Source organism: Populus nigra, chromosome 18, assembly GCF_951802175.1.
Source record: "Populus nigra chromosome 18, ddPopNigr1.1, whole genome shotgun sequence".
NCBI lineage: Eukaryota > Viridiplantae > Streptophyta > Magnoliopsida > Malpighiales > Salicaceae > Populus > Populus nigra.
The window spans coordinates 7,887,986-7,900,767 of record NC_084869.1 but is presented as its reverse complement, the minus strand read 5'-3'; the positions used below and the strand labels follow the sequence as shown (position 1 = coordinate 7,900,767).

The 12,782-nt window shown below is 33.4% G+C and overlaps 1 protein-coding gene across 2 annotated transcripts; it reads right to left on the bottom strand.

Annotated features, from left to right (window-relative positions):
• Positions 1-357: 357 nt before the first annotated feature.
• LOC133677858 (uncharacterized) lies at positions 358-11,747 on the bottom strand. 2 transcript variants are annotated; one of them, XR_009835852.1, is made up of 20 exons: positions 11,365-11,747; positions 10,294-10,395; positions 8,736-8,818; positions 8,509-8,593; positions 8,343-8,429; positions 8,155-8,216; positions 7,716-7,906; positions 7,565-7,625; positions 6,600-6,777; positions 5,375-5,413; positions 5,209-5,270; positions 5,044-5,080; positions 4,248-4,297; positions 4,064-4,130; positions 3,500-3,575; positions 2,150-2,229; positions 2,000-2,068; positions 1,133-1,198; positions 924-978; positions 358-826 (listed from the first exon to the last, which is right to left on the bottom strand). XR_009835852.1 is itself a non-coding variant. In XM_062099993.1 (18 exons), exons 1-18 carry the CDS (start codon positions 11,437-11,439, stop codon positions 1,139-1,141), a joined length of 1,464 nt encoding a protein of 487 aa, XP_061955977.1. In that variant the 5' UTR covers positions 11,440-11,747; the 3' UTR covers positions 986-1,138. The 2 variants fall into 2 exon arrangements, 1 of the variants encoding a protein (XP_061955977.1); XM_062099993.1 differs by lacking the exons at positions 358-826; positions 924-978 and having other exon boundaries at positions 986-1,198.
• Between the last annotated feature and the right edge of the window lie 1,035 nt (positions 11,748-12,782).

The following is a 12,782-nucleotide window of genomic DNA, read 5'->3' as shown; positions in this document are numbered from 1 at the left end:
TTTTCTACCCTTAACTCGTCTCTTTACCACAAAAATGGTGGCTGAAAAATTCATAACGGGAATAGTGAAGTTTTTCAAGATGTCAAGCATATAACTGAAAAACTCAGCCCATCATTACGGATCAGGATCCAATATTTATTAGCCATTTCTAGAGTGAGTTTTTCAAGATGTCAAGCATATAACTAAAAATGAGTTCTGCTTACCATTCACAAACGGATGGACCTTGAGGACCATAAGTTCATAAACATGGACCTTGAGGACAAGGTTCAGGTGAAAGAAAGGGGTATTGATAATCCAAGAAGGTCGCTACGTGTTCAGGAGAAGTTGTTATTTCCTTTATGTATTTAAACTCCTCCATTATGCAGTAATAAAGCAAGTCTTATTCAAAGTCAATTACTGTGGTTCATTCTCACCATGCATAGAATTCTATCTACTCAGCAATTGTAATAGCTTTGACTGTGACCTAACACGAGTGAAGGTAAAAACGAACCCAATGCCACCCTGGACGAGTGAAGTAAAATGTACACGTTCAATCAGCCGTCAAAATCCTAGCGCCGCGATATAAAGGGAGTCCAGAAGAAGAAGAAACCGAAGTAGCATTCTCAGAAATGGAATCAACACAAGTTTGTACCTCTTCATTGGCTTCAGAAAACAGGTATCGGAAAGCAGTACGTTAATTGATTAATATTAACGCAAGCGATAGATTCAGCAACCAAAAATAAGTTGAAGGTTTCGGCCCAAAGTTCAGATCAAACTCTTATAGATCCACAAAATCAATCCCTCAAAGCAGCCTTCAGTTTCGCAGCGACCTCAACCTCCTTTTAACCTGGCAATTTCAAAGTGAAAACACCAACAAAATACGGTAGCAGTCACACCTGGATCTAAAAACTCAAACTTGTCTCTCATTAGCTCAATTTCCTTACCATTTCTCTTCAAGACAAACAACTTGAGATGCTACAGGGGACGAATAGGAGAAACCTAAAAATGCCATTTGAAAAATGTGTTGATGGATTTCAATTTAAAATATTGATACAAAAAGAATGAGATCCACAATCATGTGGGTGAAAGAATATATGATATATGTATATATAAAAATGATTTTTCCATAACATTCCGTCTATGAAAATCACACCTATTATCACTGCATCCTGCAGCCTTGTTCTGCTGTTCTAAGATATAACAGTCCTCGTCTTATCCTCTGCAAAGAATTAGAAAGAAAAACGGAAAATTAATCAGCATTTTCAGACTCTCACAATGATATCTATCACATCTAGTAAAACATAAAATAACAAAAACATCAAGACTTGTCTTTCTGTGTGATTCCAAGAGTTGAGGATATTCCTATCATTTTCAGCTGCACGAGTATATCTGTAATTTCTAAAATTTTCTGAAAATTGCCAAGAATAAATTATCCATGCACTGGAGTTGAGGCTGGTCCTCAATTCCTCCTTCATTTGTTTCTAGTATTGATTCTAAATTTGAAACCCATGATCCTGTTCTCCTTCTTGTCCTACTTCAAACCTAATGGTAAAATATGCACGCTCACTATAAGGGAACATGATTCCCTCACTTTTGCAGACATGAAAATGAGCATATTATGCCCTAATGCCTTCCATCCCAAATACTTGATGACATAAATCATTGACGTGGAAGACTTGTACAAAACCAAAAAGAAAAAAATACAGAACATCAAACAGAAAAATCTTACAAATGATGATTGCATTTAATGCAAAATGATATCATCCCACTCATATGAGAAGTTAACATTTTGTATTAACATTCTGTATACAAATCTTGTTTACACTCTCCCTCATTGAATATGGATTGCTGGCACATGAAATATTCTAATTGGCTTTTCATGGAAGGTGTACAAATGAAATTCTGATAAAAGAATGCATGCATCAAATGAGAAACATCAGATCTACTCGTTTATTATAATTTCCCAGACCTATGTTGTAGAATGCACTCCTAATTTCAATGTTGAAAGGAGATACTGTACCTCTGTTGTATCCCTTAGACGAAGGAGCTGCAATCTTTCGTGAGGTCTCCTATCTGTTAAAGTAGCGAGCTGAATCGAAAATGAAAATCAGAAACTGCAGTGAAATCATGGACAAACCCCATATGTATTGATAAAATAAGTTAAGCATACCCAGAAACTGAAGCGTTCAGGATCCAATGGCATGGGCATCATTGCTTCCACATTAAGAAATTTCTCAAGTCTTCTTCGATCTGCATTCAAAATTCCACATCATAAATTGAAATAGCATGTTGCCGAGATGCAAATTGAGAGATAGAGTAAAGAAGAAGAGCTCTGAATAAGCAAACAATAATGATGTGATTCAAAACCTTTTTTTTCCCAATGATATATGTATACTCCATACTGGATTTATGGAGTCAAGGTGAACGAAAACAAAGGACACCAATTTTGAAAGAAGCTTCAGGGGAAATACTAAAATTCCTTGATAACAATCATTTTATCTAGAAAACTCATAAATTATTTGTGTTCCCATGACCTCTTACCAAAAATTCCAACCATTATCTTCATTGTAATCAGTAAAGATTTACATATGTAGTTGCATTCCAATATAAAAAACACCTGATATAAGTGAATTTCATATATGATATAGTCTTTATCCAAGTTTGGAGTTGTTAAAAATTTTCTTGAAGCCTTCTTTTTAAAAGCTAAGGGTGCCTTTTGGGTCAAGTTTATCACAGGAGCAATTGTTAGGGATGTAAAAACTAGTTCTAGAGAATGTTTGATTTGTTAATAAATTTAAGGGCAAATTGTCAGAAGTAACAGAGAGAAAAGATCAAAATATTATTAATGATGCAAGAGAAAAACACAGGCAAACATTTGCCTACCTTTTGCTACAAGAAATTAAGAGAAAGACAAAAAAAAAAAAATATATATATATATATATATATATATATATAATTAGAAGGGAAGGGTAACAATTACCCACATTTTGGATGGCAATTGTTACCCTCTTAATAGTTCCTCTGATCCTAAAATTAAACGAAACATTGAAGGTTGCACGGGTAACTATACCCTCCATTACTCAACAAAACCCCATAAACAATGCAGAAGAGGAGTCTATGGATAGATATTTTGACATGAAAATTCAATTTTTGAGTTATGGGTAAGCATATAATATACTTTCTCCAGTACAAAATAAATACATTAATGTACAATATATAGGTGTGTGGATACAATTCTTATAATGGTTATTCAGTATCTGTATCGATGAATTTTCCTCCAAACTCAACACTAGCATGAGATTTTGCATGTAGTGAAATCATGATAAATAAATTTCAGCAGCTGTTACAAACTTAACAGAAATTTAAGCCAGGGTAATCTATAGAAGCATGGAATTGATAACAGTTTCCAACTGAAGAATCAATCCTCCATCATTATCAACCCGTGTGTAACAAGAAATGGAGCAAATAAACAGAACATCACAGTAGCATTTTTTCCCTAGCTTTGATCCCAAGTGTTTACCTTGTCTTGCAGCTTCCTTTGCCCTCCTTAACCATGACTGAGCATATTCTGCTGCGCTATTTGTAAGTTCCTGCATCTGGAAACATGAAAAAATTAATCCAAGAAGATACCACCAAATTGTAACATATAATAAATGTCCGTGTCTGGTATCATCCTGCATTCATACTGGTGCTCCAAAAAATTGCTGGTTGAAGAACTCACTGAAAACTGGTTATTTTGTTAGCACCTAAATAAAGTATTGAGCAGTGCTAAAGATTGGATCACTCTTAAGCAAGTCTTTGCATTCTCATTGTCACTTCAAAACCAGAAAATAAAGGAAAAGGGGAGCACAACACAGAGAGAAAGAGAGAGATTAGATGCCAAATAAGTAAGCATGCTTATTTTTACTGTTCGCCTTCTGATCGAATATCCTGTAATATACAGTCTTAACCCACCAATTCTGATTTTACATTTTCATTGTCACTTGGGTGCCAGAAAAAAGAAAGAAGAGGAGACACACAAACACAGATTAGACTAAGATACAGATTATATGCTGGAAAAAAAGAAGAAGAAGAAGAAGCATACTTTGGTTCTCTGTTCCAGCCCTTCAGGTGAATTATCCTGTACCCATTCTATCTCTGCAACACGATACCTATATAAAAAGAATAGAAACACATAAACCTCATCTACAAAGCAAAAAGCTTAGTATTGATGCCAACATAACAAAGGTAAATAGACGATATGATACTCAAAAGAAGATGCAGCTCACCCATCTTGATCCCAAGATTGAAGGATTCTAAATCTTCGGCGACTTTCAACCTGGATGAAATTACACTTTATGAGATGAACAGATAAATTATAAATCATAAGGAGACAGAAACTACAGCTAGACACATTGCAGACAGGAATATACACATTAATTGAATGAGACCCTTTAGCAGCAAAATCTGCTTTCCATTTTACTTTTTTCTTCTTCAGATGTTTGGGTTCTACTGCCATGAATTATCAAATTACAAGTTCCAAGTGTTATTCAATTACCTTCAGTACAAAAGAATCATGAACTCTCTCTCCCATTATCATATTTAGGAAGGAAGATTGGTTATTCTACTACTGTAGCATGACAAAATTGTGTACTTTGTTTATAGAATCAGTTTGCCAACTAAAATGATCTGCTCCTATCATGGGAAGCTTTGGCTAAGGCTGAACAAATAGGATTGCAGCAGATAATTTTCATGATGTGAGGTATATTCAACACAATAAATATATTCTTCAAAAGTTGGCTCCAAATAAGGAAAATGAACAGACTCGTCTTCATTTGACAGGTATAATTAAGAGTAAATGAAACGTTTCCAAGATCTAGGTGCCCTTAATAACAAATATGGTTTTATTTGGATATTTAATAGCTCAACTTCTACAAAACGTTTTCACCTAAGAAAGAAATATGAAGAAGTTAACCTAAAGTTTATAAATGCTAGAGTTAAATGCTGATGCATTTTCCTGTTTGAAAAGTACAAAGGCATAAGATGAAATAGTTTGTATGTGAAAAAGAGAGATGATATTTTCACCTCTAGATAGAAGCGCCCATCTGGAAGTGGTTCACACCTACAGGATAGCAACTTGTCTATTCAGAAAACAACAACAGAAGTAAAGATTCAAAAGCTAAAAAAATGAAAAAAAATTATCAGAAAAAGAAAACACGGTTACACTTTGATAACTGTACAAACACCTACTCAGTAATCTCCACCTCGCAAGCCAAATCAGCTATCGAGCCTGAAGCAGAATCGATGATAACCTACATAATGCACATCAAAGTACAGAACAGTGAGGGGTTTTGGTCAACCTAATGTACCTTAATATAAAAGGAAACAAAAAAAGAGCCAATCAATAATTTACTACCATTCCCATCCGATGATTTCCTTCCATGATCCTCCTGACCTGAAAGAAAGAACAATGACCATCATTATATACAGGCCAAAATAGAAAAAGAGATGCAAAAGTTTTTCAGCTTCAAGTTATTTTAGAAGAGAAGAAAAAAATAAATAAAGAAAAGCAACACAACACTTCAAATCATTTTACACCAACTAATATGGACTTCTAGTCATATATATCAATCTTATTACCAAGATGCAGGTCTTATTACAGTCCATCTTTATGTATCTCGCTGCCTAACTACATAGCTTACTGCATTTAGAATGTGCCAACAAAATGCATGCATGAACTAACTAAATTGGGGTTTTTAAAGACATAAAATTATTCATAAGTTACAAGATGCATGAGTTCTTCAAAGAATATATCTTTACAAATCTAGCCAAGTCCATTGAAAAGCAGCTAAAAATGTAAAGCTTCCAAAATAATGGAACGGTTCATGCTAAAATCATCATTTATTATGAAACATAAGCTCTACAATGAAATGCAACAGCACAGCAGGGGTAGATCTTTATCCACGTAACTTAAACCACTAGGATATTTTACATAGCCAATTACCTGAAAATTTCTTGCTTCAATTCTCTTGTTACTCATGATGTTCCTAACTTTTTCCAGATGTTAGGTTCAGCTTAAAATATGGTTAACTAGTTCTAGTTTGCATGTGCTATTGCAATCAAACGAAGAGTTCATAAATTACATGTGTGATAGTCAAGCAAAAAAAAAATTGCAGTCAAATAAGGGTCATATTCTCTATTCTTTTTTATCAGGTTGGAAACAAAATACATTATAAAACAGAAAATAATGTGCAGAATCAATGGTTAAATTATTTAAACTGCTTGAGGTTTTACTGCTGTTGGACTTTAGTCCTAGTGCCTCTAAAATCTACACAATAGTCCCTACAGCTTGATGATGCCATAAAGCAGCTGTCCCTCCATGCTCTACTCTATCCATTAGAAATATGCTCCATAGAGGATACTGTTTAGAAGGTAGAAGCACATGACTCAAGTCCAACTGTGCTAGGAACTTGAGAATTTATGAAAAACTTAACCAAACTCAGGTGTGAGAACAAAATATCCTTCAAACTATAAAGTAGAACCAGTATCAGAAATCAAAATAAAAGAGCACTGAAATCCTGCATAATATCAGGTAGGATCAGGTATCTTGTGTTATCTAAGCAAAGGAACAACCAAATTACCATCAGTCTGTATCGTGGTTCAAATATGTGGAGTGGAAACTTCTGACACGGGATAACAGCATCCATGACAAAAAGAGGGATCAAATCAACACCAAAGTTTGTCAAACAATCATGCTCGGACTTCCTTTCAGCGTATTCCTCTGGGAAGTTCTTCTGTATAATGTTGTTTAGGGTCACACTGATAAAAGTTTAATTGTTATAAAAAGTGGAAATCATAATACAACACACCACATATTGATCAGAATAAAACAATATAACATCAAAAATGTTGTTCCCAATTATTTAAATATGAAGAGAAAATGATACAAATATATTAATATGCATAAAACAATACAATATTGAAAGTGTTGGTATTCCAATATTTAGAAGACAAACAGAAAATAAGACCACTAAAACAATTTCTCAAACAATCAATCACTCAAGTCTGGAAAATGTGTTGCAATTCTTTAAGAGCTGTACCATTAATGAAAAGAGTAACTGGTTTTCCCACAGTTTGAGAAAGAACCTACTTTCCAACAAATTGTTTTGGACATGGTCATGCAAATAGTGATGATCTTCATTATCCTATTACCCATGTGTGTGTTTGGGATTGAGGGTTAGTGTTTAAAGCTTTTTGGCTCCACAGGCCAACCTCTCCCATTTTTCATATTTGTAATTAATTATTATTGATAAAGAACCACTCAAAATGAAGGTTTAAGCTTAAGTGAGGTTCAAGAATGGTTTAACATCATATATTTTAACACATCCCCTGGAGTGAAAAACATATGTGCTTTAAACTTGCATAGGCACACCACTAGCATGAGCTAATTTAATTTTGATTAGAATAGAGGATAGACATGGTAAGTAACGAGTCATGACTACTAGGCCAAAGAACCACAAAACCTAAAAGTTTAAGCCATTAAATGACTTGGGAATGGTTCTCTATTATATATTTTCTAGCAATTATAACCCGAGACTAAACTCACCTGATTGAACATGTTCTAGGGCTGATAAAGAGAACTGTTCGACACAATGGGCATTTGTTACCTAGCATTTAAAAAAGCATTAGCAAAAAAATTAGTAAATAGATGCATTGCCACGGCTGAAAATACAAAGATAAAACAGCAAAACACTGACCACGATCCATTGACTGGAAAAGACATGAGCGGCAAAAGGAATGCCCACAGGGAGTTGTAATAGGTTCAAATAGTAACTTCAGGCAGAGAGTGCAATCAAATTCATCACTACGTTCTGGTTTCCCAAGACTTTTACTCATCATACTGCCCAGCATTCTCTCCAAATTCCGTAAGGAAACACGAAGAGGATTGCTACATATTACCAGAACACTTAGCATGAATAATAAAAGGTATATGTTGTATCAAATAGGTGAAAAGATAATAATGTGACCAATCTACAGCCAATTAAGTATTTATAAACTCTTTACTCAACATCTCCACCACTTTCTGAGAGTTAATAAAGAAAATTAGGGCTCTGTATCCTATCTGCGAAAACCATGAGTGCTAAGAGAACCAAAAGAAGAAGAGAAAAGGGATGGTGAAAGTAAAAAACATAATACCTGAAAGGATCAACCTGAAGACCTGAAAGAACAACATCCTGAGCCAACTCATACTTTTCCAGCTGCCCATTCACCAAGTTTGAATGTTAATCACAAAAATGAGAGAAAGCATATGCAGAGAATGAGTCCTAGAGAACTAGGCTAGGCTCGCTTCAAAACAGAAAAGATAAAGAACAAACTGCACTTACCAATATAAGAGCATTGGCCTTTAAGATGCATGGATTCACTGAATTGTTTCTGAGGTTTATTACCTTCTCGGCATCCTTCAATGCAAGCTGAAATATATTAAACATGCTTTCGCAGTCAGAACATTGAATAGCGCAGAAATTTAGATCAGAAACATCTGGTACGTACTTCAGCATGTATAGTAGGATCCAGCCCATTTAATGGTGTGTCCTCAGACGTGGATGCAGGTCTCTGTTTCAGGAAATGGCTGACCCTGGTTAAACAAAAGGTTGTTGTGGCAGTAATTAAAATTTAGAGCAAAATTCTTCAAGAAGATAGTTGAATGACCACCTTCACAAAAAATGGAACCAACCAAATAAATAATTAAAGGAAATAATTTATCAGTAAAAGCAAACCTGCTATAAGCAGCACTACGGTTGCCAAGAATAATAGGATCACCGGGTTTAATGTTATTGGCTCTTGAGTAATAATTGATTGCCTGAGCAAGAGACTGGAATTATCAGCAATGTATTTGTAGTACATTAACACAGCATTATGACACGAGATATAAATTTTATTTGCCTATTTTTGAAATATTTAATTTTCAAGTAGAGCTGATAAATCAGTAATAAATGAACCTCTTTCAGTAGTTAACGTTTGTCTCTTTTTTTTAGTTCTTTTTTTTTTCCAGATTAAGGTAAACTGGCTGCATTTCTTAAAAGAGCATACCATACTGACAGATTCATTCTCTTTGGAGATGCATAATTGCAAATGTTCAAAATCATCATGCACTCAAACTCTTAACCCTTGTACATCCTTATACACCAAATATGACAAAACAAAAGCAGCAAGCTTTGGATGATTTCTTACAATTCTAGTTTCCACTACAGAGGAATAGAAACTAAAGGAAAAATAGGTTCAGTGAGTATTTGAGTTAGTATTGATGACCATAACTATATACATGATGAAAGAGAGAATTGAAAATTTTCTTTTCAAAAACAATATTTAGAATTTCTATGAACATCAGGGTGTATTTGAGTTAGTATTACCCTTTAAAGGGTAAACATAACAAAAACTGTTGCCTGCACTTCTACTCCACTAAGAATCTCAAATCACCATCTCCCTGACAACGAGCACCATTTGCTAGCATTACTAAAGCCTTAGAACCAATGAATAAGATACCAAATAACTCCATATATATGGTTCCTGGTACCTCTTCCTTTGGGACTAAGGACTACGATAATGTTTTAATTTCAATGGGGGGAAAAGATAAGAACCACAACAGAAAAAATCCTCCACATGCTTAAATAATCTAATGGTAATTTGGATGTTGTTGACTGTACTATTTTTAAAAGAAAAGAAAATTCATTTTTCCTTTCATTTCATCAGCAAACCACACTGGTTAATCATATCATTATTGAGTGCAGCTCTGGAGTTCGACTAACATTTCTGCTGAGGTTTGGTAACAAAAGAGCAACATAAAAAAAAGGCAACTTGGACTGGGAAAGATGTATGTAGAAAATGCAACCTGGAATAAGGGGTTAGTGCTGCCATGGCAAACCACTGTAGTCTCAGTTGAAGTGATTGTTTCACAATTCCATATGCAATTCTCACAAAACTCACAAGTCATCTCTCTGTACTGATTACACATTCATATTTACTCGCAAAACAAGCTTGCATAAATTGAAAAAGAATACTGTTGCTATGCCTTGGATTACTGTTCAACCATCAGTATTCAACTATTCTTTGCACTATAAGTAAAGCTTACCTTTGATTACAAGGTAATTAACTTAACCCACCCATTACCTTACCTTGCCCCTTCTCATCTTTCCTTTTCATTTATCATTTAAAAAAAACCTTCGACAATTTTTCCATAGCATTAGAAGCATTTGAGCAAAGTACACCCCCAAGAAACTTCAAGAGATACAATGGAAGTGGAGAACAGGCACAGACAGTTAGAGGAAAAAAAATCACCTCCTCAAAACGATTCTCCCGGAATGCCTTGTTTCCATTTTGCACAAGATCAAAAACATGACTGAATCGGTCCCATGGCAACGAACCCTCTCCTTCATTTACCTGCATTTTAACATTCTCTCATTCAGATCCAAAAATACAGTGTATTACATATTCAACAAGAAAATACAGACTCCATGATGTAAAGATAATTTTGTAGAAAGAGCAGCAAATCAATGAAACAAAATCCTATCTCTCCAATTGGATGCAAAGTTTAGGCCCGACAGCAACTAGATTCTAGAACCTTTATCTAACAGATTTCACAATACACACACAGAAGAAGAAGAAAATCATAGGAACAGCTGTTTGGAAACTGTAATTTGTCTCTAAAAAATAGCAGAAACTTGTATTAATAAAAATGTCCATTCCTTACTTGAGTAAGTAATGAAGGCAGATTATTTTCCAGTTTTCTATCAAGCTTTTTTTTTCCTAGAAAAATAGAGACATCAAATTTGCTTCATGTATTTTTTATCATTGGATTTCTCAGCAATATAAACACTTATTGTCCTTTCACAGATTCTACTAAACTATCAAACACTTATCGAAGAAAAGAAACAAAAGAAAATTTAAGTGAGGAAACAATCAAAATAACATGTTTGGTTTCCAAGAAAATATTATATTATTCACGTGCTACGTTGTTGCCACAAATAAAAAAGAAAAGAAAAGAAACAACACTTTAAAAACAGACCAACAGTTGTAGTATACAGATATATTTGATCAGGTCAGAATTCTTGTTTTCTCAGCTAAAAAACTAAAAAAAAAATAAATTAAATCAACAACTATACTTCAATTTTCTCCTTTTTCTTTTTCACATTTTCTCAGCAGGCAATCAGTCAAAAACGCGTGGGAAAAGGAAAATCACAGTAGTCTATCAAAAACAAGAAATCTCAAATATATATAAGATATCTAATGTTATGTTATTCACATTTTGGCAGAAACTAATTATTCTTGCAAAATTACAGTACAACAATTATATTTCTTTTTTCTCTTTTTGTAAAAAGAAGAAGAAAATAGGAAGACAGACGGACAGACCCAAATGAATTCCTCAACATCGTCGAGTCCTTGTAAAACCACTCCAGAAGACGACGCCGCCGCTTCACCTGACATTTGTTTAGCAATCAATTCTTCTTCAGAGCGAGAGAGAGCTATTTTTTTAGTTAATACTGATTGATTGATTGGCTGTTATTCTTCAGAAATTTAATAGGAGGAGCAGTAGTAGGAAGAGGATGAGGAGCAGGGGCAAAATTGAAAAGAAATTGAATGAACGGAAGTAAAGAAGAAGTAGTCATAAAGATGATTGAACGAAGAAGAGCATCGTGTTCTTCTCTATATCCTTCGTTTCACGCACGGACCAAATTCGACTACGTCTTTCCTGGCTCTAGGGACGGCAATTGGCGCCCATAAGTCATTAGCAAGCTATCTATTATATCTATATTCTTCCTGTTATTTATAAAATATAATTTTAGAATATTTATATTCATTCACATGTGTAGTTAGTTGGCCCGCATTATACTATATACTATACTGTAAATCGATCCAAATTTTTGTAAATGTAAAAAAATATTTATATGGTGGTACTGTTAAAAAAAAACATGAAAATTCAAAACATTTATTAAGTTGGTTGAATTTAATAAGTTCAGTTAATTTAATAATATAATTTTAAAAAATACATTGATAGTAAATTGAGTGAACAAAAACAAACCAGCAATAATTAATTATGTGTTTTTAATATTATATTCAAAAGAAAAAAAAAAGATTGTTACAATCTCTATTGTGAACACTACTCTACTATTATAAAGAGTTTACTAAAAACATTTCAATGACACTATGAAACGCTACACGACAAAACTAAAAATAATATACGCATCATTAGAGTCACAGCCCTTAAAGTAAATCAAATAAAATATCACGATTATCAAATAAAATAACTTGAGATAACTCAAGTTATTTTCAAAATTAATAATAAAACATTATAGAAATCAAATAAAAAATAAAGGAGCTCAATTTCAAATTAAATAAATGTTAAAGGATTTTAGCTAGTTTAATGTGAAAATATGAAATTAGAAGAAAAAAATTATCAATTAAAAAAACTTACTTGGCAAACCAATATGAATCTTCTAAATCTAGATTACTCTTTCAAACTCGTAATTAATGAAATCTGGGATTTAAGATCAATTAAGAAGTTTATTCATAACTAATTTAATGTTGAATGATGAAATAAAAAAAATATTAATTTAAAAAAATTATCAAAGTTAAAAAAAATAACAAAAAAAAATAAGAATCAAATCTGATAGAAAAAAATATAAACACTCTCAAATTCTACAAAACATAATTCCTTTTAATGATATAATTTTCTTTTCATCAATACTTTACATAAGTTTCTAACAATTAATTTGGTACATGATACGGGAATAAACGCACATATAAATGCTCATGTGTATAAATTTATG

Bases quoted from the DNA above. Each gene is read 5' to 3' on its own strand.
- LOC133677858 (XM_062099993.1), bottom strand. From the start codon at position 11,439: ATGTCAGGTGAAGCGGCGGCGTCGTCTTCTGGAGTGGTTTTACAAGGA. The intron at 8,430-8,508 runs GTACGTACCAGA...AATATATTTCAG, and splicing joins ATCCTACTATACATGCTGAA to CTTGCATTGAAGGATGCCGA. The intron at 6,778-7,564 runs GTGAGTTTAGTC...AACTTTTATCAG, and splicing joins CCTAGAACATGTTCAATCAG to TGTGACCCTAAACAACATTA.